At 42.4% G+C, this 25,814-nt stretch overlaps 1 protein-coding gene across 4 annotated transcripts in view; it reads right to left on the bottom strand.

Moving 5' to 3' along the window:
- Positions 1-4,839: 4,839 nt before the first annotated feature.
- Positions 4,840-25,814, bottom strand: part of LOC132868407 (evC complex member EVC) — a 28,144-nt gene continuing 7,169 nt past the window's right edge. For 3 of the 4 annotated variants that reach the window (XM_060901268.1, XM_060901270.1, XM_060901271.1), the window contains 18 exons: positions 22,982-23,160; positions 20,413-20,497; positions 20,253-20,318; positions 19,542-19,664; positions 17,574-17,726; positions 17,159-17,375; positions 16,880-17,022; positions 14,503-14,601; positions 14,198-14,410; positions 13,985-14,094; positions 9,504-9,633; positions 9,256-9,414; positions 6,041-6,176; positions 5,818-5,920; positions 5,510-5,615; positions 5,219-5,300; positions 5,061-5,129; positions 4,840-4,928 (listed from right to left, as the gene is read on the bottom strand). In XM_060901268.1, the coding sequence (XP_060757251.1) occupies positions 4,921-4,928; positions 5,061-5,129; positions 5,219-5,300; positions 5,510-5,615; positions 5,818-5,920; positions 6,041-6,176; positions 9,256-9,414; positions 9,504-9,633; positions 13,985-14,094; positions 14,198-14,410; positions 14,503-14,601; positions 16,880-17,022; positions 17,159-17,375; positions 17,574-17,726; positions 19,542-19,664; positions 20,253-20,318; positions 20,413-20,497; positions 22,982-23,160 (2,181 nt within the window). In that variant the 3' untranslated portion in view covers positions 4,840-4,920. The remainder of the gene's footprint in view (positions 4,929-5,060; positions 5,130-5,218; positions 5,301-5,509; positions 5,616-5,817; positions 5,921-6,040; positions 6,177-9,255; positions 9,415-9,503; positions 9,634-13,984; positions 14,095-14,197; positions 14,411-14,502; positions 14,602-16,879; positions 17,023-17,158; positions 17,376-17,573; positions 17,727-19,541; positions 19,665-20,252; positions 20,319-20,412; positions 20,498-22,981; positions 23,161-25,814) is intronic. The other variant, XM_060901269.1, reaches the window with a different exon arrangement.

Below are 25,814 nucleotides of genomic sequence, written 5' to 3'. Positions count from 1 at the left end.
GATATGTTCAAACTCTTTGCAATGTTACACTGTCGAACTCCTTTCTGATATTGCTCCACTATTTGTCGGCGCAGAATTAGGGGGATTGGTGATCCTCTTCCCATCTTTACTTCTGAGAGCCGCTGCCACTCCAAGATGCTCTTTTTATACCCAGTCATGTTAATGACCTATTGCCAATTGACCTAATGAGTTGCAATTTGGTCCTCCAGCTGTTCCTTTTTTGTACCTTTAACTTTTCCAGCCTCTTATTGCCCCATCCTAACTTTTTTGAGATGTGTTGCTGTCATGAAATTTCAAATGAGCCAATATTTGGCATGAAATTTCAAAATGTCTCACTTTCGACATTTGATATGTTGTCTATGTTCTATTGTGAATACAATATCAGTTTTTGAGATTTGTAAATTATTGCATTCCGTTTTTATTTACAATTTGTACTTTGTCCCAACTTTTTTGGAATCGGGGTTGTACTGTAGTAACAGCTTCCTTTTGCTCAAGTCATCTCTCAAACACGTAGAACGCAGAGTTCCACCCTGTTTCAACTGATTGTATCAGTTTGTGTTCTGGAAACTCCCAGTTGTTTCTGAATTTCTGAGCTTCTCTGTTGCGTTTGTGCTGTGGTGAAAGAAAGCTATAATAGCACTGCACCTCTGCTGGATGTCAAGAAGATTAGGGAGAGCCTTAATGGAGTCTTTTACTACTAAATTTAAGGTGTGTGCAAAACATGGATAATGTGCCCAACCTGCTTTGCGCACAGCAGCAACCATATTGGCAGCATTATCTGTGATTACAGCCTGAACCTTGGCAGTTATGCCCCATTCATCACTGATTCTTTTTAATTCGAGGCACATATTATCAGCACTGTGTTTTCCTGAAAAAATACTGGTTTCTAGGACATATGCTTGCATTTGCCAGTTCTCATCAATGACATGGCATGAGACAGTTAAATAAGCCTCTGTGGCTCTTGATGTCCACATATCTGTTGTGAGTACAACACTGTTTGCAACATCCAGAGATTTTTTCACTTTTGAGCGACACTCTTCGTACAGTGCTGGTATCCCCCCCAATTAAATCTTTCCTACTTGGAATCTTGGATCAAGTGTATTTACAAAACTTCTAAAACCCTCATCTTCTAACACAGATAGAGGTTGTAGGTCCTTTACAACCATTTCAGCAAGGCTCCTTATTATAACTGTAGCTCTTGGGGAATCACCTAGGATAACTAACAAAATAATTAAATCTTGGGGGACAGAGCGAGCATGAGCGAAGTGAGTGAGAGGAGTGGTGTTTGCACATGCACAACCACTTTGATGTAACGGGAGTTGTGTACTGAACGAAGAGAAGAGAAACGGAAACGTACATATCGATCTCATCACGCAAATATCGATCAATACCGATACCAACGTTGGTATCGATATATCGATATTTTAGATCGATTCGCCAACCACAACTGGAAAGCTCAAATTGTGTGTGAACATGGCTAACACAACATCCTAAACACAAATAAGTCGCATAAAATAAACTGTCTAAAACTATTTTTTAGCATAAAATGAGATTATATGATAAATTACATTACAGTTTCGCAAAATCTGAAACCAGTGACTGGTGCAGGTGCAGTAATACAAAGCTGCACTTGAATTAGCTGCTCTCCAATTATTAGCATTTGAATAAAGTAAGTGAGTCAGTAAGGAAGTAAATAATAATAATAATAATAATAATAATAATAATAATAATAATAATGAACCAAAAAAACCTTGTTCTACAGTGCTGCTTGAAAGTTTGTGAACCCTTTAGAGTTTTCTCTATTTCTGCATAAATATGACCTAAAACATTATCAGATTTTCACACAAGTCCTAAAAGTAGATAAAGAGAACCCAGTTCAACAAATGAGACAAAAATATTATACTTGGTCATTTATTTATTTATTGAGGAAAATTATCCAATATTACATATCTGTGAGTGGCAAAAGTATGTGAACCTCTAGGATTAGCAGTTAACTTGAAGGTGAAATTATAGACTCAGGTGTTTTCAATCAATGGGATGACAATCAGGTGTGAGTGGGCACCCTGTTTTATTTCAAGAACAGGGCTCTATCAAAGTCTGATCTTCATAACACCTTTGTAGAAGTGTATCATGGCACGAACAAAGGAGATTTCTGAGGACCTCAGAAAAAGCGTTGTTGATGCGCATCAGGCTGGAAAAGGTTACAAAACCATCTCTAAAGAGTTTGGACTCCACCAATCCACAGTCAGAGAGACTGTGTACAAATGAAGGAAATTCAAGACCATTGTTACCCTCCCCAGGAGTGGTTGACCAACAAAGATCACTGCAAGAGCAAGGCGTGTAATAGTCGGCGAGGTCACAAAGGACCCCAGGGTAACTTCTAAGTGACTGAAGGCCTCTCACATTGGCTAATGTTAATGCTCATGAGTCCACCATCAGGAGAACCCTGAACAACAATGGTGTGCATGGCAGGGTTCCAAGGAGAAAGCCACTGCTCTCCAAAAAGAACATTGCTGCTCGTCTGCAGTTTGCTAAAGATCACGTGGACAAGCCAGAAGGCTATTGGAAAAATGTTTTGTGGACGGATGAGACCAAAATAGAACTTTTTGGTTTAAATGAGAAGCATTATGTTTGGAGAAAGGAAAACACTGCTTTCTAGCATAAGAACCTTATCCCATCTGTGAAACATGGTGGTGGTAGTATCATGGTTTGGATGCATCATGGTTTTGCTGCATCTGGGCCAGGACGGCTTGCCATCGTTGATGGAACAATGAATTCTGAATTATACCAGCAAATTCTAAAGGAAAATGTCAGGACATCTGTCCATGAATTGAATCTCAATAGAAGGTGGGTCTTGCAGCAAGACAACGACCTTAAGCGCACAAGTCGTTCTACCAAAGAATGGTTAAAGAAGAATAAAGTTAATGTTTTGGAATGGCCAAGTCAAAGTCCTGACCTTAATCCGATCGAAATGTTGTGGAAGGACCTGAAGTGAGCAGTTCATGTGAGGAAACCCACCAACATCCCAGAGTTGAAGCTGTTCTGTATGGAGGAATGGGCTAAAATTCCTCCAAGCCGGTGCACAGGACTGATCAACAGTTACCGGAAATGTTTAGTTGCAGTTATTGCTGCACAAGGGGGTCACACCAGATACTGAAAGCAAAGGTTCACATACTTTTGCCACTCACAGATATGTAATATTGGATCATTTTCCTCAATAAATAAATGACCAAGTATTATAGTTTTGTCTCATTTGTGTAACTGGGTTCTCTTTATCTACTTTTAGGACTTGTGTGAAAATCTGATGATGTTTTAGGTCACATTTATGCAGCAATAAGGGTTCACAAATTTTCAAAGCACCACTGTATGTATTTCGCTACTTTTTGCCTTTGCTAAATTCTTCTGTCTTAACTGTTCAAGAACCAATCACCAAAGCAAATTCCTTGTATGTGAGAACGTACTTGACAATAAACTTGATTCCGATTCTTAAAAATGGCAGGACTTATGTGCATGTTCTCTCTGTGGCTGCATGGGTTTCTTCTGGGTTCTCTGGTTTCCTCCCTCCTTCCATCTCCTAAAAACAGGATTCTTGGTTGGTTGGCGAAACTAAATTGCCCTTAGGTGTGAATGAGTGTGAGTGCTCCCACCTTGCTCCATGTGTTCTGACAAGCATCTCTGGATCCACCGTGACCCTGATCAGGATTAAGTAGTCACTGAAGACGCATGAAGGAATTATAAATTAGATATGTCACATCGAAGAACACAAAATTAGTGATTGTCTCTCTAAACTGAGCTTATCTTACATCATAGCCTATTTGTGATCGGTGTTAATGAGCAGAACTGATACTGGTGTGGGGCAGCACGGTGGTGTAGTGGTTAGCGCTGTCGCCTCACAGCAAGAAGGTCCTGGGTTCGAGCCCCGGGGCCGGCGAGGGCCTTTCTGTGTGGAGTTTGCATGTTCTCCCCGTGTCCGCGTGGGTTTCCTCCGGGTGCTCCGGTTTCCCCCACAGTCCAAAGACATGCAGGTTAGGTTAACTGGTGACTAAATTGACCGTAGGTGTGAATGTGAGTGTGAATGGTTGTCTGTGTCTATGTGTCAGCCCTGTGATGACCTGGCGACTTGTCCAGGGTGTACCCCGCCTTTCGCCCATAGTCAGCTGGGATAGGCTCCAGCTTGCCTGTGACCCTGTAGAAGGATAAAGCGGCTAGAGATAATGAGATGAGAGATGAGATGATACTGGTGTTGGATTGCTAACATGGGCTCATAAATTTATAACAGTTCTTGTGAAGTTCATGTTCTAGTTGCACTTAATTTTGTGGACCTTGCACAAAACAAGTTAGTCCTGTTTTCATTTACATTATAACATCGAAAACAGTGGTTCCCTTAGCAGCCCCCCCCCCTTTGTCTTGAACAAAATAGGAAATACAATTTGTGACTGAGAACACTGCTGGGAAAACAAGTGATAAATTTTCTGTATTATTTATAACAACCACTAGGGGCGCTGTTGTGCATTCTTCATGTTATTGTGCATTCTTCATGTTGTCGAACCTGCACATCTGCTGATGTAATAAAGATTTTCGTAATCTTTAAAAGAGAAGACTTTCCTTTGTTGAAAAAAAAGCTGACAGCTTTACCTCTGACTGTGAGGCAGCACTGACCCTGGAGACTCCTTCCAAAAATGCAAAATAAACATCCTACAGAAATGTCACCGTATCAACTTTTACACACATTTTGATTATTTGACTGTTCCCATTACAAGGATTATAGCTTGTGGTAATGTATCTGGAATATACAGGTAATTGTGTGTGTGTAAGTAATGTAAGAGACAAAAATAAAAGTTGTTTTCCAAACAAGTTTTATTAAAAAGTGTTCATACACAAGTCAAGATTTCACCATCTCTCATTGGACCTGACTGTCTATCAGTCTGCTGAGAGAGAGAGAGAGAGAGAGAGAGAGAGAGAGAGAGAAAGAGAGGGGGGCAAAAAGAAAAAATGAAATGGGCTGATGGAGCAAGTGTGGGCAAGTACGAAGGTGTGTGGTCGGGGAACGGGTGGATCACCTGCAGTGGGCGGTGTGGAAAACAGTTGGTTCTCTCTGCACTTCACTGGCACGACACTCTGCTCTGGGCCTAAAAACATACACACAAAATAATCCAACACCCTTCCTGAAAAAACACCGCACAGCTTGGTGTGTGTGTATATGATATCTGTATCTGACCTGCATGTCTGTTTGTTTGTGTGTTTGTCACAGGTACTCTTGTTAGAGCTGCGAGTCGAGACAGGAAACTCTCCTCTTCTTTCTAAAACACGCAGCACATTTTTCACATTTGTATCGTGCACCAAATCTCTGCATTGTTTATGCTGTTAAACGTTTCACTGATCTGATAAAGCTTTCAGTCAATCTTTCTGAAGTCAGTATGCCGTGTGTGCACAGCTATAACACATACCATACTGAGCGTGTGTGTGTGTGTGAGAGAGAGAGAGAGAGAGAGAGAGAGAGAAAACTTACCTGAAGCTCCTGATTGATGGTTTGTGTTTGGTGCTGCAGGTCTACCCTGTCACACACACACTCTTCCTCACAGTGAGTGAGAAAACGTTGCTTCTGCTGCTCGACTCTGAACACACACACACACACACACACATTTTCCTTTCCTCATTTCAGCAGCAGCCAAATAAAAGCAATCAAAATATTTATATTAAGTGAAAACACTGGGTGGTGTGGAGCAGATGTGATTTAGGAAGAAAATTCACCCACTTATAAATCCTTATACCGCCTCCAAATCTAAGCCGATGGTGTGTGTGTGTGTGTGTGTGTACCTCCTGTAGAACTCGGCTGAGTGCGGTTTTCTCGCCCAGTGGTTGAGTTCCCTCTGTAGAGATCTCACACACTCTGCTGTCCTCTGCCATCTCTCTCTCAACTCTGCGCGCGCACACACACACACACACACACACACACACACACACACACACACACACACACTACATAAAACACAGTTAGGGTTTGTAGAGATTGTGTAATATGCATGTGAACAGTGCATACGTGAGTGTTGGTGTGGTGCACGAAGCTGTGTTGCCGTGACGACTGTTTGAAGGTGAGAGCGGTAGTTCATTATGAGAGTGGAAAGAGAGTCGCGCGATACACACACGCTGTCACACAGTGCCTTCATCAGCTGCTCCTGTAAAGACAGAAAGAAAAGAGACACGCATTCAGAGTGAGGCACAGCGTTTAGGAAGGAACTTAAAAAAAAACATGGGGCGTGCTGTCGGAAAATAATCAACGGGCTGGTGGAGTGACACCTGAAGTTGATTATTTTCCAATAACAACGCTCCCTGATCTGATTTATCCCTTTTATACTCCATGAATTTGCCAATGATCGCAGCAGGTCGTATCTTTCACAGTGTATGGTTACGTTAAATGTTGTATCATATCCAAGAGATCAATCACTTTATTCCTCATTTCTAATTCCTTCCTTCATAGCTATAAATAGTTGCTCTCTCATTCCCCAGCCTCCCCCCCCTTGAAGCTCAAAAGGAAAAAACAATGCAGCTCGTTACCAAAAAACCAGAACGTGTCATCTCCTGTCCTGAAAACATGCAGAAATGTTACCGAGTGGGACAAAGAGCTGACACTGGAGACTCCTTCCATAAAAGTAAAAAAAAAAATTCCTGACAGAAAACTTCACATTGTCAATGATTAGAAGGTTTGATAACTAACATGGGTTTTTTTTAATATTCAGTGTTCGCCCGAGGTTATTGTGGACAGTCCTTCTGAATCAGCTGTTACTATAGAAACAGTCACATTAGAAAGATCGTATAACTCTAACCTTGTCAGAGAAAGGTTGTTAGAAAAAAAAAAAAAACAGTGCATCATCACTTTCTGACCAATCAGATTAGAGAATTCATCAGCTCCGTTGCTGTTATGATGCAGCAAGTTGAACCATTAAGGTTTATATCGCTCATTTACATAAACATACATGTCAACCTATACGGAATGTCCATATTTTATATGGATTTGATTCAATAAACATAGTATACGGGCGTACAAATAAAGTTATACGGATTCTTTAAAAAAAACTTCAATATTTATTTAGAGCTATAATCAATTCCCACGATGATAAAAGAGCGCATAACATTTACAAACATACTGTACACCACAGAAAGCACAGACAGCCTGTCACGGAGCCGTGACGCTCGCGCACACACACCTTCACACACACACACACACACACACACCTCTCTCATGCAAGCGCACAGCGCATAGGCAGCAATCTGCCGGCAACGTTCAAACATCTTGGCTGACCTGTCGCTGTGAGTTGCACTTCATTTCCATTACTGTTTTCTGTATGGGTATTACTGGTTTTCAAGCATTTCATACTCCACCGTTTGCCATAGTTTCTAACGAGAGCAGCATTTGTTACGAGTGCAGGGAAAGGCCTACCGGCATTCTAGTAACATTTGTTTGGCTCCACTCATAGGTAAAACGCATCACACATTTCTAAGCATTTTCATCTCCCATCTGTTAAGCATTGTCTATGGTCTAGGAAACACACGTACAAACCGGTTATTTCTAACGTCAAGTTTATTTAGTTCTAGCATTTTTATAACACAAAACAGTTTTCAGTAACTCATCACGCGAACTCCACATACTTCCTGTTTGTTGCGAGAAACCGAGGGACTGTACCAGTGGCTTGTTATGGAGGGGTTTCGTGGGTGTTTGGTAGAACGGACTATTTTAACGGGGGTGTTTTACTGGTGTTGGGGAAACATGTATTTTACTATGCACTGAAGGGTTTTTGGTTAATGAAAATTATTTTGGATGTTTGTATATTTTGTGTTTGTTTCTTTAAATTGTTATTTTGTATTTAGGATGTCATTATTTAGTTGACTGATTAATTTTGCAATTTGGGCTCAACTGTGGGAGGGGCTGCGGGTATGTAAGCTCTGCAGTAGCTCCAGAGCCTCAGTTGTGGTTGGAACGTCTTGTTTGAAGGTGCTGTGGTTTGGCTGACTAATAGTTTTGTTCAGGGTCTTTTTAATTTAGTCTGGCAAACTTGAAGCCTCTTTATTTTTGTGTTTTCTTATTTTGTTTGTATAGTTTTCTTTTTGGCAATTTGAACCTTTGGTTGGTGCACTGTAAATATTTGCATTATTTTAAGAAAAGTTTTGAAAATAGAAAAAATAAAAAATATATTTTTGGAGGAAGAAGTTTTCCGGCTCTCTGTCTGCTCCACCGCCATCCATCCTTGCAACACAGCCAGTAAAGAGTCTTATGAAATCGCGCATTCTCGTGGTAGCGAGACTTCGTTCCACTTCTGATCATGCGCACACCGCATTGCGAGAATCCCACCAACCGTGAAGTAACATTTTGTTTGAAAAGCGTATTTCCACCTGAGCGACTTTCAGTAGCGACTGAAAAGATTCTGAATGGGCACTCCGGCAAAGAAATTCAAAACACAATACAGCGGTAGGTTTCTCCCTGAATGGAAGGACCTTTTCAATGGCATAATCCAACCGGCAGCCTCCAAAAACGAAGAATACGCACACTGAACACTGTGTGTGCGTGACATCAAAGTTGCAGCATCGGGAGTGTATGATGTGAAAGAACATTTCAAATCGAAACTACATCAGCGGAATGCAAGCCAAAGGCAAAATCAGCCACTGATGACAGTATTTGCGCGCTCAAAAACTGATATTCCAACAACTGGAAAAGACAGAAAACACAAGGTAGTGGGCGTTTTAGTTCAAGTTAGGCAGTGCTCTGTTTACCCCACAGTAATGCTGACTGTGAGAGAGTTTTCTCTCAAGTCAGGAAGATACACACAGAGAGCAGAAAGAACCTGAATGCAGACACACTGACCTGGCCTACTGCAGTGTAAGATCAACACAGCTAGACACTTGCTGTGACATGCAGCCTAGTGAGGTATTGGTGCAGAGTGCTAAAAAAGCTGTCATGGAGTACAATTCAGAACATTAGAGTGACACTTTGTGTTTTTGTCAAACATTGGCGCTTTGTATTCATTCTGAAGGTTTATTGTTTTTAATATTGAATAAAAAGTAACTGGGATACATCATTGTTAATTATCATTCAAATTTTAGGTAAATTATTTTAATTTGCATCTTATAAGGATTTTATAAGGGAAATAAGGATTTTGGAGGTTGGTTATACAGGTTTGATTGACCAAAGGTTGACATGTATGCATAAATGAATATTAATCATTTTTCTAACGATGCGTTCATATCTTATTGCTGCCTCACCTTCTGTCCGTCATCAGCTGTTGTCTTGTCAGAGAGTACCGAGGTGACCAATCGCAGTCGAACATTGTGGTCGAGGGCGTGGCCAATCAGAAACTGGGCGTGGCTTCGGAGGAGCTCAGAGGCTGTTTCGAGGTCCGAGAGGAGCTCGTGCTGGAGGCTCTGACCAATCAGAGAGCAGCATAAGTGAGGATGTACATTCAATGTGTATGTGAGTGTTCCTGTGTATCCGTGGTTGGGTGCCTATGTACCTGTGTGTCAGCAAGAGAGAGCTGTGTCGTTGTCATCTCTCTCAAAGTTGTGTTACAGAAGTGTTGAGTTGTTAAGTGGAGCTGGAGGTCTGACAGCAGGAGGTGCTGTTTTCCCTCAATCACCCCAACACTGAAGGAAACACACAGCAGCTCAGTCATATGAAGTTTTATGGACTTGGGATCCTCATCTCTGGTTTCTTCCATAAATAAGAGTTAAGCCACATTCATAAGATTTTTTTGGTTTTGGTCAAAAACACACCAGCACCATTCATTTCAGTGAGAACCAGAAAGCTCCCACCAACGCATGCCAAGCCTGATTTTTGCTGTATTAGCCAACAGAAGCCGTGAGGCTTCAGTTGTTTACGGTAGCTTTGAAAAAAGATGTGGAAACTAATCTTCGGTGTCAGATTCTGCATTCAAAAGTTCATATAAATAGAAGGCTGAATGTGGGAAGATGGGCGGGGTTAAATGACAGTATACTGAGGAAAGGTGAGGCAGGCAAATCGACAGAGTACCTCGCACATCTTGATGGGAGGTCTTAGCTTTGGAAGAATATGGGGTACCCCAGAAACTCCAACAAGCAACTAAAAGTACACATACTGGAAAGAAATACAAAGTGAAGACACAAGCCGAGGGCAGTGAATGGTTTGAGGTCAAAAGCGGAGTCAGACAGGGAAGTGCCCTCTCTCCTCTCTTATTTATATTGTTCATGGACCAATGTTTAAAGAACTCCTGACAAGAGGTAGAAAACGAAGCTGAGAAAGAAGAGCTGTTCGGGTATGCAGATGACCTAGCAATCTCCGCAAACACATCTGAAAGGCTCCAAAACTCTATCAATAGGACCAACAACACCTTCAAGGACAACAGAATGAAAATTAGCGGAGACAAAACCGAGGTACTCCACCTATCAAGACAGCCACAAGAAATCTCCATTTATCTGGACGAACAACAACTGAAACAGACCAAAACCGTCAAATACCTTGGAGTTACAGTATGTTCTCACAATCAAATGACTGAGAAATAAAGATCAATCATAGAATCAGCAAGATGAGTAGCACCGTTGGCCTCTGATATCCCCGACTCAAAGACCGAAACGTCCCTGTCAAAGTCAAAACCATCTTGTACACCTCCACACTCAGACCAATCCTCACATATGGACATGAAGCTTGGGCATTATACTCCAAAACCAAAAGTAAGTTCAACGCTGCCGAAATGAGAGCGTTAAGAATCGTAAAAGGGGTGACCCGTATGGACAAAGTGAGGAACGATGACATAAGGAAGGACTTGAACATACTTGGTAGAGAAGAGTTCATAGAACGAAGACAACTGTGATGGTTTGGCCACTTGAGAAGAATGGATGAAAACAGGCTCCCACTGAAGTACTGCCACTACAAGCCTGAGGGTCCCAGGCCGGTGGGAAGGCCCCCAGGCCAGTGGGAAGGCCCCGGATAAGATGGATGGATAACATCAAAACAGCTCTGGAGAAAAGGGGAAAAATCTTGAAGAAAGTGGAGGAAGAGGAACTGTTTCTTGACTGGCAGAAATGGAGATGCTTGAGTAAAAGGCAGATCAACTGACAAGTACTTAAGTGTTTACCTTGCACAGGGTGACAAAGGCAAATTGGCAGGGTAATGATCGGAGGGGTGGACCTTGGGATGAGAGGTGTGGCAAAAGGTGACAATTTTTTTTTAACCCCCATATTCTTCCCAATTTGGTCTTGCCAATGATCAACTGCATTCTTTTCCACCTGCTGTTTATGCCAAGTCACAGAGCAGCAGAACAGACTTGTAGGAAAGTACCGTCTGCCCTGTTCTGCCCACAATTCGTGAATGCTGTTCTGTTTGACATGGCAGAGACAGAAATGTCTCTGAATGCTTGGCCAGTTTTGCTCCCTTGACTTCCAACCACAGACTTCGTCATCATTCAGAGATAATGAGTTCAAGAATCCCAGTGATGTTACAGCAATCCATAGCCGGGAGTAAAAGGAGCTCGCAAAACAACAAAACTGGCAAACGCTTTTCTGTTGCACCAGTTAGGAGTCAAAGGTGACAGATGGACAGAACATGGAAAGACGAGGTGAGGTTTAAGGACAGACTATGATAAAAGGTGCTGAACTAAATGACAATATATAACAAGAGGTGGGGTGAAAAGATACCCTATGGAAAAAGGGGTGGAGCTAAATGTCAGATTATTAAACAAGATCAATTGTGAGCTACTGCTCACTTCCATGTCCCCCCGCTCTCGCTTATAACGGAATGCAAGCAATCGAAGGAATAGGGACACTTACAGTGGGGCAAAAAAGTATTTAGTCAGTCACCAATTGTGCAAGTTCTCCCACTTAAAAAGATGAGAGAGGCCTGTAATTTTCATCATAGGTATACCTCAACTATGAGAGACAAAATGAGAAAAAAAAAAAATCCAGAAAATCACATTGTCTGATTTTTAAAGAATTTATTTGCAAATTATGGTGGAAAATAAGTATTTGGTCAATAACAAAAGTTCATCTCAATACTTTGTTATATACCCTTTGTTGGCAATGACAGAGGTCAAACGTTTTCTGTAAGTCTTCACAAGGTTTTCACACACTGTTGCTGGTATTTTGGCCCATTCCTCCATGCAGATCTCCTCTAGAGCAGTGATGTTTTGGGGCTGTCACTGGGCAACATGGACTTTCAACTCCCTCCAAAGATTTTCTGTGGGGTTGAGATCTGGAGACTGGCTAGGCCACTCCAGGACCTTGAAATGCTTCTTACGAAGCCACTCCTTCGTTGCCCGGGCGGTGTGTTTGGGATCATTGTCATGCTGAAAGACCCAGCCACATTTCATCCTCAATGCCCTTGCTGATGGAAGGAGATTTTCACTCAAAACCTCACGATACATGGCCCCATTCATTCTTTCCTTTACATGGATCAGTCGTCCTGGTCCCTTTGCAGAAAAACAGCCCCAAAGCATGATGTTTCCACCCCCATGCTTCACAGTAGGTATGGTGTTCTTTGGATGCAACTCAGCATTCTTTCTCCTCCAAACACGACAAGTTGAGTTTTTACCAAAAAGTTCTATTTTGGTTTCATCTGACCATATGACATTCTCCCAATCCTCTTCTGGATCATCCAAATGCTCTCTAGCAAACTTCAGACGGGCCTGGACATGTACTGGCTTAAGCAGGGGGACACGTCTGGCACTGCAGGATTTGAGTCCCTGGTGGCGTAGTGTGTTACTGATGGTAGCCTTTGTTACTTTGGTCCCAGCTCTCTGCAGGTCATTCACTAGTTCCCCCCCGTGTGGTTCTGGGATTTTTGCTCACCGTTCTTATGATCGTTTTGACCCCACGGGGTGAGATCTTGCGTGGAGCCCCAGATCGAGGGAGATTATCAGTGGTCTTGTATGTCTTCCATTTTCTAATAATTGCTCTCACAGTTGATTTCTTCACACCAAGCTGCTTACCTATTGCAGATTCAGTCTTCCCAGCCTGGTGCAGGTCTACAATTTTGTTTCTGGTGTCCTTTGACAGCTCTTTGGTCTTGGCCATAGTGGAGTTTGGAGTGTGACTGTTTGAGGTTGTGGACAGGTGTCTTTTATACTGATAACGAGTTCAAACAGGTGCCATTAATACAGGTAACGAGTGGAGGACAGAGGAGCCTCTTAAAGAAGAAGTTACAGGTCTGTGAGAGCCAGAAATCTTGCTTGTTTGTAGGTGACCAAATACTTATTTTACAGAGGAATTTACCAATTAATTCATTAAAAATCCTACAATGTGATTTCCTGGATTCTTTCCCCCCATGCTGTCTCTCATAGTTGAAGTGTACCTGTGATGAAAATTACAGGCCTCTCTCATCGTTTTAAGTGGGAGAACTTGCACAATTGGTGGCTGACTAAATACTTTTTTGCCCCACTGTATTATGAATGTTGACTTCAACAAATAATTAACCCTGAAACAAGTAAGTAAAGAGCAGTGTCTCTCCCCATGGATTTCAAATAGCATCCTGGTAAACTCTCATTTTGAAATAGCATTGTGCTTCTTGAAATAGCGTCAAAATCCACCCGATGTGTTTCGTAAATACATTCGGTGGGTAAACAGGAAGTCAATGTGCGACAGACCTGAAAACAGTATACACGGTATAGAACCCCAAGCTGAAGCTCGGTACCAAATATCAAGCAGTTGTGATTTGTAGTTGCTGAGAAAAATGTTACTAACATTTTGTAAATTCACGCTATATGTTTCGTAAATACATTTGGTCGGTAAACAGGAAGTCGATGTGGGACAGACCTGAAAACGGTACACACGGTATAGAACCCCAAGCTGAAGTTTGGTCCCAAGTGGCGATGATTTGTGGTTGCTGAGAAAAAGGGTGTTTCCGACGGACGGACATAGGGACGGACGGATAGAGGTAAACCAGTATACCCTCCCTCCTTCAGAGCGGGGGTATAATAAAAGGAGGAGATGCAAGTATGGGTGGGGTTAAAGGAACATCACCCCTCACCTGTCTCTTAGGTCTTTGTGCCTGGTAATGACTGCGACAGTAACTTTCATGTTCTGGTTGCTGAGGTGATTAAGTGCAGCGGTAGCTAATGCTTCCTGTTCAGTCCAAATCTGCAAAAATAAAGAGATAATCACCATTAACACTGACACACACACACATCCACACACACACACACACACACACACACACACACACACACACACACACACGCACCTGTTTGCTTTGCTCCAGCTGCTCTCTGAGCATCTGCAGCTGTTGGTGGGTGTGGCTCTCTTTCTGCAGCATCTGATTGGACCAATTAAGCTCCATGTTGTTCAGAAGTGTGCAGCTGTGTTCTTTCGAAAGGGTGGAGCTTGTAGTAAGCATGCTTACAATACATTCTCGCCACAACATCCTGACACGTTCCGAAAAATTACAAAATAATTTCTGAAACACACACACACACATACACACGTGCTTTTAATTTGATTTTAGATCTTTTAAGGCGAGAGGATTACGTCAGACATACCAGCACCCACCTTCCACAGGTCACACACAGCATCGGACACTTTCCTGTCTTGCTGCAGCTCAAACTCTTGTCTCTGTGTCCAGTGTTTTAACTTCAGCTCTGCCATCAGCTGAGAGACAGACAATGACATGATCAGTGAGAGGGGGCTTGTCATCTTCAACGGGAGGGGCTTGTCGAGTCCACTGGTATCTCCACACGTTTTATTACATCATATGTAGAAAGAGCTAGTCATGTTTGATTATGTAGTGAGGAGGAGTTACAGTGGTGCTTGAAAGTTTGTGAACCCTTTAGAATGTTCTATATTTCTGCATAAATATGACCTAAAACATCAGCAGGTTTTCACACAAGTCCTAAAAGTAGATAAAGAGAACCCAGTTAAACAAATGAGAAAAAATATTATCCTTGGTCGTTTATTTATTGAGGAAAATTATCCAATATTACATATCTGTGAATGGCAAAAGTATTTGAACCTTTGGTTTCAGTATCTGGTGTGACCCCCTTGTGCAGCAATAACTGCAACTAAACGTTTCCGGTAACTGGTGATCAGTCCTGCACACCGGCTTGGGGGAATTTTAGCCTGTTCCTCCATACAGAACAGCTTCAACTCTGGGATGCTGGTGGGTTTCCTCACATGAACTGCTCGCTGCAGGTCCTTCCACAACATTTCCTTTGGATTAAGGTCAGGACTTTGACTTGGCCATTCCAAAACATTAACTTTATTCTTCTTTAACCATTCTTTGGTAAAACGACTTGTGCGCTTAGGGTCGCTGTCCTGCTGCATGACCCACCTTCTCTTGAGATTCAGTTCATGGACAGATGTCCTGACGTTTTCCTTTAGAATTCGCTGGTATAATTCAGAATTCATTGTTCCATCAATGATGACAAGCCGTCCTGGCCCAGATGCAGCAAAACCGTCCCAAACCATGATACTACCACCATGTTTCACAGATGGGATAAGGTTCTTATGCTGGAAAGCAGTGTTTTCCTTTCTCCAAACATAACACTTCTCATTTAAACCAAAAAGTTCTATTTTAGTCTCATCCATCCACAAAACATTTTTCCAATAGCCTTCTGGCTTGTCCACATGATCTTTAGCAAACTGCAGACGAGCAGCAATGTTCTTTTTGGAGAGCAGTGGCTTTTTCCTTGCAACCCTGCCATGCACGTCATTGTTGTTCAGTGTTCTCCTGATGGTGGACTCATGAACATTAACCAATGTGAGAGAGGCCTTCAGTTGCTTAGAAGTTACCCTGGGGTCCTTTGTGACCTCGCCGACTATTACATGCCTTGCTCTCGCAGTGATCTTTGTTGGTCGACCACTCCTGGGGAGGGAAACAATGGTCTTGAATTTCCTCCATTCGTACACAATCTATCTGACTGTGGATTGGTGGAGTCCAAACCCTTTAGAGATGGTTTTGTAAGCTTTTCCAGCCTGATGAGCATCAACAACGCTTTTTCCGAGCTCCTCAGAAATCTCCTTTGTTCGTGCCATGATACACTTCCACAAACATGTCTTGTGAAGATCAGATTCTGATATATCCCTGTTCTTTAAATAAAACCGGGTGCCCACTCACACCTGATTGTCATCCCATTGATTGAAAACACCTGACTCTAATTTCACCTTCAAATTAACTGCTAATCCTAGAGGTTCACATACTTTTGCCACTCACAGATATGTAATATTGGATCATTTTCCTCAATAAATAAATGACCAAGTATAATATTTTTGTCTCATTTGTTTAACTGGGTTCTCTTTATTTACTTTTAGGAATTGTGTGAAAATCTGCTGATGTTTTAGGTGTGACGCCCTGGCTCAATCGTGCCGTCCGGTGTTATGCCACTGCCTCCCACACTCTATGCTCCCACAGTAATACCAACTGCAGGCTGTATCTTGATTTTGCTGTGTTCTTTGCATAGCTTGCAGGTGGAGTTGGAGCCTGCAGTCTGGGCGTAACCAGGAGGCGGAGTCCAGGGTATTTAGCTGGGGTTCTGTCACCTGGGAGAGGGCTCTCTCATTTCCAGCCCTGGCCTGACGGCGAGAGGCTGGTAGCTCTCTCATTTTCAGCCCTGGCCTGACGGCGAGAGGCTGGTAGCTTGCTCTTCCAGCGGGTGTGGCTGGCGGCCTGCTTGTTGTGTCTTTGCTTGCTTGGTTCATTATAGTTTGTAAATGTTGTAAAATAAATGCGCACATGTATATATACCACTAACAGTGTATGTCTCCTTATATGTGGTGGCTACCTTGAGCCAGGTGGCCCTCGCATAGGTCATATTTACCGTATGCAGAAATAGAGAAAATTCTAAAGGGTTAACAAACTTTCAAGCACCACTGTACATTTACAGTTACAGACGAATGGGTAAATTGGGCACCAGTGATGCACAGGTGTTACCTGAGCAACCTGCTGAGCGTCTTGATGATCATGTGATTGGATCGTGTGACTCTCTTTGTTCTGAGCCTTTATCATCTTCTTCAACCTCACATCAATCTTCCTACAGTGATCACTGACCAGCTGCAGAGTGTGATCTGTGACCTCTAAACACACACACACACACACACACACACACACACACACACACACACACACACAGAGTTCTTCAAGTAAATGTGTGACAGCAGTGTGGTACAATTTGAATTAGTGTGTTGAATGCGGTGTGTGTGTAACGCATACGTTCAGTGCAGTGCTGCAGCTCGTTATTCATCACACACTGCAGCTCACTGATCAGCCTCTCCATGTGATCAAACTCCAGCTGTCCATCAGCCGTCAGCTCCTCTGCTGATTGGCTCGTGAGCTGTATAATAAGCTCCGCCTCCTGCCTCATTAAAGCAGTCCTAATTCTTAGCCAACCAGATAACTCCTCCCACCACTGCTGCCTTTCCCATAGTGTCTGGTCGAGAGAGAGAGAGAGAATGTGTGTTAAAGGTCAAGTCGACGTGTCTGTTTACAATGTCTGCCTCTCTACCTGTCTGTCTATCTTTTAGGTGCTTGAATATGTCTGTCTTTCTGTCTGTCATATCTACATTTCTTTCTGTTTGTCTATTGTGTGTGTGTGTGTGTGTGTGTGTGTGTACGTGATCCTCCAAACCTGAATGATGCTGGAATGAATGTCTTTCATTTGCTTTTCCACCAGCAGCATGCAGCTGATGAGTGTACGTGTCACTTCCTGTGTGCCATCATTCCGCTTGCTACGATGGACATGTTGACAAAGCTGCTCCAACTGTTTCGCAAAAGTCATAGCCTACACACACACACAGTTATCTGTAAACAATAAAAGTGATCGCTTTAGCGGTCAACTTTGAATCAGTTCCCTGTTACCATAGTTACCATAATCTCACTCTAATCTGCAGTTCCTTAAAGGCCCTTTTCCACTGCCTGCTACCAGCTCGACTCGACTTATTTAGTTTTCCATCAGGCCAAAGTTGTGGATAGCACCTGGTACTTTTTTGGCACCACCTTTGTCAAGGTTCCGAGTGAGCTGAGGCCGCACCAAAAGTTGACGTGAAAACACTTTGGACTACTGATTGATTTGAGACAACTGCATCACTGCGTCATCGTTGTGCAAAACGGGACGTCCTGAACAACCCTCCATTTTTAAATATCAATCAATCAATCAATCAATCAATCAATAATATTTCACCGATTGTGCTTGTTTTCGCCGCTCACGCGCATGTCTGTGTGTGTCAAGCTGAAGTTGCCACAATTCATCATTTCTGCGTCCAAACTTTCAGGACTTAACGGTCGCAGTATTTATATACTGGTATTATATACACCGATCAGCCATAACATTATGACCACTGACAGGTGAAGTGAATGACATTGATTATCTCATTACAATGGCACCTGTCAAGGGGTGGGATATATTAGGCAGCAAGAGAACAGTCAGTTCTTGAAGTTGATGTGTTGGAAGCAGGAAAAATGGGCAAGCGTAAGGAGCGACTTTGACAAGCGCCAAATTGTAATGGCTAGATGACTGGGTCTGAGAGCATCTCCAAAATGGCACATCTTGTGGAGTGTTCCCGGTCTGCAGTGGTTCGTACTTACCAAAAGTGGTCCAAGGAAGGACAACCGGTGAACCGGCGACAGGGTCATGGGTGTCAAAGGCTCAATGATTCACATGGGGCACGAAGGGTCGCCCGTCTGGTCCGATCCCACAGAAGAGCTACTGGAGCACAAACTGCTGAAAAAGTTAATGCTGGCTAAAACAGAAAGGTGTCAGCATTCACTTATTCACCAGTAGAATGGAGACGAGTTAAGCCAGTACTGGAAAAGGGGCAGTGGAACAGGGCCATATGAAGGATTTCGGGGGATCTATTTGCAGAAATGGAATACAGGATTCATAAGTATGTCTTCATTCGTATATAATTACCTGTAACTCTGAATCGTTGTGTTTTCATAAGCTTAGAATGAGCCCTTTATATCAACATAGGGAGCAAGTCCACTTCCATGGAGCCACCGTGCTGCGCCACTACAGGCGCCCAGAACGGACAAACTTCCAGAGAGCGTCGTGCACGTTTTGTGTTTTTACCACCTGATTAACATTTGATATGTTGCCTTTGTACTATTTACAGTGAAATATAAAGTTTCTATGATTAGCAAATCATCAAATTCTGTTTTTATTTCTGTTTTAAACAGCTTCCCAACTTCTTTGGAACTGGGATTGTACTCATGGCAGCATGAATCCGGAAGGAAGGAAGGAAGATTAAGGAGAAAGAAAAGGAATCAGTGTTTGCTGGTGCTGGCTGACAAGTTTGAGAACCCAAATTTTGTAAAATGTAGGATCATACTTATTATTTAGCACGAGAAAAAAGCATGGGAGTGTGAATGTAAGTATTGGAAGTATGCTACAGGCACCTGACCGTCACTGTACGGTCTAATACACACTTGGAAAGGGAGGGATTATGGGAGGGAGGGGTATTGAGTTGGTTGCCATCAACTGGATCCTCCATCGTGGACCTTTAACTTGATAGTGATGCAGGTTATGTAGCACCAGCCAAACAATTAAATATGACAGCTTTCACTTTGTGTGGACACAAGTGTGTGTGGGTTCAATTACCGTATGTAGTGTCTGTTCCAGCTTCTCTCTTCCTGCTGTTTCGACTTCTTCGATGGAACAGATTGGCTCCATCTTGGACCTCAGTAGTCCAGAAGACGATTCCTTTTTCAGCTTCTCGAATTTCTGTTCAGAGTGACCATGGGTAAACAAGTCTTTCTTTCACACACACACCACTATATGACCAAAAGTTTGTGGACACCTGACCATGACACCCATCTGGGATTCTTCCATAAACTTTTGCCATGACGTTGGAAGCATACAATTGTGTAGGATGCCTACATCTGCTGTAGCTTTACAATTTCCCTTCACGAGAATTAAGAGGCCCAAATATCAACCAGCATGACAATGCCCCTGTGCACAAAGCGAGCTCCATGAACACCTCCAAACTGGAGTCGAAGCGGAAGAACTCGAGTGTCCTGCATAGAACCCTGACTCCAATCCCACTGGGATGAACTGGAATGCCGAAGACCTTCACGTCTGACATCCGTGCCTGGCCTCAGGAATGCTCTTCTAACTGAATGGACACAAAGCCCCACAAACACACTCCAAAATCGAGCGGAAAGCCTTCCCAGAAGAGTGGAGCTGATTAAAACAGCAAAGACTAAATCGTACAAACAAGTTAACGGACTACAAAATGTGATGGGGACATGTCATCAGTGTCCCTGGCGTAAGTTATGTCTTTGAGCCTCACACACACAAGCAGACACACACCTTCTCCTGCTGCTGTATGAGTTGATCATCGGTGCTGAACAGAGCTTGTACAATCTGGAGGAATATCTGAAATAATGATATGTTGTAACAAGAAGAAAAAGAAGCAGATTAGTATAGATTAGTTTATCATGTATATACTCTGTGAGTATGCGTAACCTACTCCCCACTGGTCCTTCTGGAGCTGAGCCATATGTTGATGAAGATTCTGCAACGTTACACACAGCAGACTGAGTCTCCTCTCATCACTAATACACACAAACACACACCTTCAGCTCCATGTGTACTACAGTGGTGCTTGAAATTTTGTGAACCCTTCAGAAGTTTCCATATTTCTGCATAAATATGACCTAAAACATCATCTGATTTTCACACAAGTCCTAAAAGTAGATAAAGAGAACCCAGTTAAACAAATGAGACAAAAATATAATAATTGGTCATTTATTTATTGAGGAAAATGATCCAATATTACCTATCTGCGAGTGGCAAAAGTATGTGAACCTTTGCTTTCAGTATCTGCTGTGACCCCCTTGTGCAGCAATAACTGCAACTAAACGTTTCCAGTAACTATAGTTAGTTTTTTTTTTTTTTTTTCTTTTTTATCAGACATCTAATTTTTGGGTTTGTTTACCTGACATGTTTCGACGTACAACTTCCGTCTTCCTCAGAGTGTCACCGGATGTTAATTGGTGACGCATCTTTTATCAGCTGCTGTTTCTGAAGGCGTGGCCTTCCTGTCTGGTTTGACAGGTCGGTCACGCCTTATACTGTCTGTTCGTCCCCTGCAAGATGTGACTCCAGGTATGGGAGAGCATGTATGCTCCCTCATCCCGGTTGATGGTCCTCGGGCTTCGCTTACGGATCTCTATGGCCTCCCTGATCCATACCTGGAGTCACATCTTGCAGGGGACGAACAGACAGTATAAGGCGTGACCGACCTGTCAAACCAGACAGGAAGGCCACGCCTTCAGAAACAGCAGCTGATAAAAGATGCGTCACCAATTAACATCCGGTGACACTCTGAGGAAGACGGAAGTTGTACGTCGAAACATGTCAGGTAAACAAACCCAAAAATTAGATGTCTGATAAAAAAGAAAAAAAAAAAAAAACTAACTATATTTAATATAAGACATAATGAACGTAATCGAAAGAAAAAAGTTTCCAGTAACTGTTGATCAGTCCTGCACACCGGCTTGGAGGAATTTTAGCCCATTCCTCCATACAGAACAGCTTCAACTCTGGGATGTTGGTGGGTTTCCTCACATGAACTGCTCGCTTCAGGTCCTTCCACAACATTTCCTTTGGATTAAGGTCAGGACTTTGACCTGGCCATTCCAAAACATTAACTTCATTCTTCTTTAACCATTCTTTGGTAGAACGACTTGTGTGCTTAGGGTCGTTGTCTTGCTGCATGACCCACTTTCTCTTGAGATTCAATTCATGGACAGATGTCTTGACGTTTCCCTTTAGAATTCACTGGTATAATTCAGAATTTGTTGTTCCATCAATGATGGCAAGCCGTCCTGGCCCAGATGCAGCAAAACAGGCCCAAACCATGATACTACCACCACCATGTTTCACAGATGGGATAAGGTTCTTATGCTGAAATGCAGTGTTTTCCTTTCTCCAAACATAACGCTTCTCATTTAAACCAAAAAGTTCTATTTTAGTCTCATCCGTCCACAAAACATTTTTCCAGTAGCCTTCTGGCTTGTCCACATGATCTTTAGCAAACTGCAGATGAGCAGCAGTGTTCTTTTTGGAGAGCAGTGGCTTTCTCCTCGCAACCCTGCCATGCACACCATTGTTGTTCAGTGTTCTCCTGATGGTGGACTCATGAACATTAACATTAGCCAATGTGAGAGAGGCCTTCAGTTGCTTAGAAGTTACCCTGGGGTCCTTTGTGACCTCACCAACTATTACACGCCTTGCTCTCGCAGTGATCTTTGTTGGTCGACCACTCCTGGGGAGGATAACAATGGTCTTGAATTTCCTCCATTTGTACACAATCTGTCTGACTGTGGATTGGTGGAGTCCAAACTCTTTAGAGATGGTTTTGTAACCTTTTCCAGCCCGATGAGCATCAACAACGCTTTTTCTGAGGTCCTCAGAAATCTCCTTTGTTCGTGCCATGATACACTTCCACAAACATGTGTTGTGAAGATCAGACTTTGATAGATCCCTGTTCTTTAAATAAAACAGGGTGCCCACTCACACCTGATTGTCATCCCATTGATTGAAAACACCTGACTCTAATTTCACCTTCAAATTAACTGCTAATCCTAGAGGTTCACATACTTTTGCCACTCACAGATATGTAATATTGGTCATGAAGCAGGAAAAAATAGTAGGGAATTTCAGGCCACGTGGCCCTAAATTTGTGAATTGGAAGTCTGTGACTGGAATAAAATTGGAAGTCTGTGATTCGAATTCAGTTGCTTTCAGCCCACTAAGCAAAAATAATTGGATGTCAGGGAAAATTCTTTTTCTGACCTACACTTGAAAAATCTGAAAGGCAGTCTAGCTTTAAAACAGAACATTTTATTCACAAAAAACCAAAATTTACATTCATGATAATGTTTAAAAAGCTAAAAACCGACGAAAAATACATAACTTTCACGAAAAAACATCTGCGAATGAAAAAGACATTTCGTATCATCTCAGGAAAGTGCAATGTAGAACGATTTATCATGATATCGACATTATATTGTCCAGCCTTTGTGTGTACTCACTCAGGGTAGGACAGTGTGTGTGCATAGTGTTGTGCTCTCCTGAACGTGAGGTTCGCATGTGTTTTGTGGGCGGGACCAGATGAAACGCTCTCATCCTCATCTCCGCTTTCATCCGGCCAATCAGAAGACGAAGAGGCGGAGTCATGGGGTGAGGGATCGGAGGCTCCATCTGCTAATGGCTAACAATCAGATAATTATTATTACTGATGAATGATTATCATCATTATGACTGAAATAAATTAACAGGAAAAGCCCGTCTATGAAATATGGAATTTTTTTTTCATTTAAAAGTAAAAACAAACAAACAAAAAAACCCCACCAGAGTAAAATCCTGTTTTTGGAGATGTATCCATAGCAACAGTTACTGACTGTATTACTGTACTGTCTTGGTGCGTCTTCTCTCTGTTCTTCGTATGTTGATTAACAGAGGTGGAAAGTAATGAATTACATTACTCACGTTACTGTACTTGAGTAGCTTTTTTGTGTACTTATACTTTTTCAAGTAATTTTTAAAGAGTGTACTTTTACTTTTACTTAAGTATGTTTTCTTTTAAGTAGTGTACTTCGGTACATTTTACATCACAACCGTTACTGAGTAAAATAAAAATAAAAAAAAAAAGGCTAAAACGGAGAAGGGGAAATGCGTTCTGGAAATGAATCACGGGAAGGACAGTTGTCGCGCGCGCGAGTCTCACATAGACGATGGCGGACATGGAGGAGACCGAGGAACCTGTGGTGGACGACCCTGCAGAAAACGCAATTTCTTCCAGTAATGAAGTGCACCCCTGGCCCTACATACGTGATCACTTCAGCTTCGTAGAGAAAAGGGGTGACAGTTTCATTATGCAATGCAGATTATGTGTGCCCAAGAAGACAACCATTGCGGCATACAAAAATTCGACGTCTAATCTGCGCAAGCATGTTGAGGTAAGTATTGTCATTGGCATCATAATGTTTAGTAAAACCGACAATAGGCTGGTTATATTCCAAAAATAGTGGATGGCATTGCTAATGTTGAAGTAGCAACCTGTTGGTACTGTAACATAACGGTAACTAGTCTGTTATTCGGTTGGCTAATCATGCAAGCAAGTTAGCTTGCCAACCTGACGTGATCAGTCCTCCTACCATTCTACATCCAACAGGCCAGAAAGGAATACTAAGCAAAACAAATAATGTTTGAATTGAAACGGTTGCAACGGTTTTCGGTGCTGAAACCAACCTTTCGTTACCCCTAGCATGGTTTATTAATCCTTTTCATTTGTTCAATAACACACAGTGCACACAGGCAAGCTACGAGATTTCGGCGCAACATTTCACTTTCATATTTCGTGGACAATGCTTTGTGTGTAGTCAGGGCGATGTAAACGACATGACTGTGTGTAGTGGGTCATATTCGAGGCTGCGTTGCGCTCGGCCACAGATTTGAATTGAAGCATAGCACACTCATTGCTCTCATTGTAGCTACAATGGAGGCAGAAAACACCCATTGTTAAAAGTAACGTTTTACTTTTACTCAGGCTACGTTTACATTACGTCGAATCAGCGGATCATCAGATTAATGTTCTTAAAATGATTCGCGTTTACACTAAAACCGTTAGCCGTGCACACAGCAACACCAATACGCGGATACGCTCGGCTCCGCAGGCATCCTGCGCTCCAAATCACTCCGCCCTGAACAGCGAGTGCCCTCTGGAGGGTGCGCACTCCAGCCCTGCGCAGCTCACAGAGCGCGCGAGTGAAGTGAACAAGCCACGATTCGGGACTGAGCCGCTGTGTGTGAGATCCCAGCGCATATCACTTATTACTTGCAAGTGGAAGGATGGCAAGCCTAAAGACAATCATAACTACACAATGGGCAGTATTTGCATCAGTATTTGCAGTATTTTCATACTTTTATACTCTTTAATGAAAGGTGATACAAGGCGGAAGTCTGCGCCGTTTTTCAGCAGTCGCGTCACATGACCAAAGCCAGCGAATCAGGAAGGTGGATGTCACAGTGACGTTGTCCAATGAGACGCCAGCTAGAGCTCAGCACAGCGTATTCGCGTATTCTCAATGTTTACACAGCACCGGAGCTGATACGATCTAGATTGAATACGTGGACGCTGGCGGATTCCCGTTTCCCCGCTTTTTCAGGGGGGTTAATGTAAACGGACAGTGCATCCGCGAAGAAAACGAGACAGATACGGTCTAGTGTAAACGTAGCCTCAAAGTACATTTTAAATGATCTACTTTTTACTTTTACTTGAGTTGATTTTTTAGTACTCTTTCCACCTCTGTTGATTAATAAGTCAAAGGTAAAAACATGACCGGATTTACTAAACGTGATCATTCTAGACAGGCTATTTTGGTTCTTTAGAAGCACCGGAAACCCTCATAATAATAATAATAATAATAATAATAATAACATACAGTCAAAAGTCTTAGGCACATGCAAATAAATGCTTTCAACTAAAAATGGCTGAAAAATAATAATGAAATGTTTCAACATGAAAAAAATACTATAAACAGTAATCAGTAAGCCATAATAAATGAAATAAAGTCAATATTTGGTGTGAGATGACCCTTTGCTTTCAAAAAAAAAAAAATAGTCATCTCAGGTACAATGAGTGCAGTTTTATAAGGAAATGAGCTGTAGGTTTTACTGAGCATCTTACAGAACCAGTCAGAGTTCTTCTGGACTTTGACTATCACACCTGCTTCTTAATTTTGCCGTAACACCCAGATGCCTTCATTATATTTTCTCTTTTTAATCTGAAAAGTGGAAATATGTTTATGGAATATGCTGCTCGGATACAAACTTTTTTTTCTGTAACATTTAATTTTGTGCTGG

Source organism: Neoarius graeffei, chromosome 20, assembly GCF_027579695.1.
Source record: "Neoarius graeffei isolate fNeoGra1 chromosome 20, fNeoGra1.pri, whole genome shotgun sequence".
Classification (NCBI taxonomy): domain Eukaryota; kingdom Metazoa; phylum Chordata; class Actinopteri; order Siluriformes; family Ariidae; genus Neoarius; species Neoarius graeffei.
Note: the sequence above shows the minus strand (reverse complement) of the source record. Positions and strands in the feature narration are given on the sequence as shown.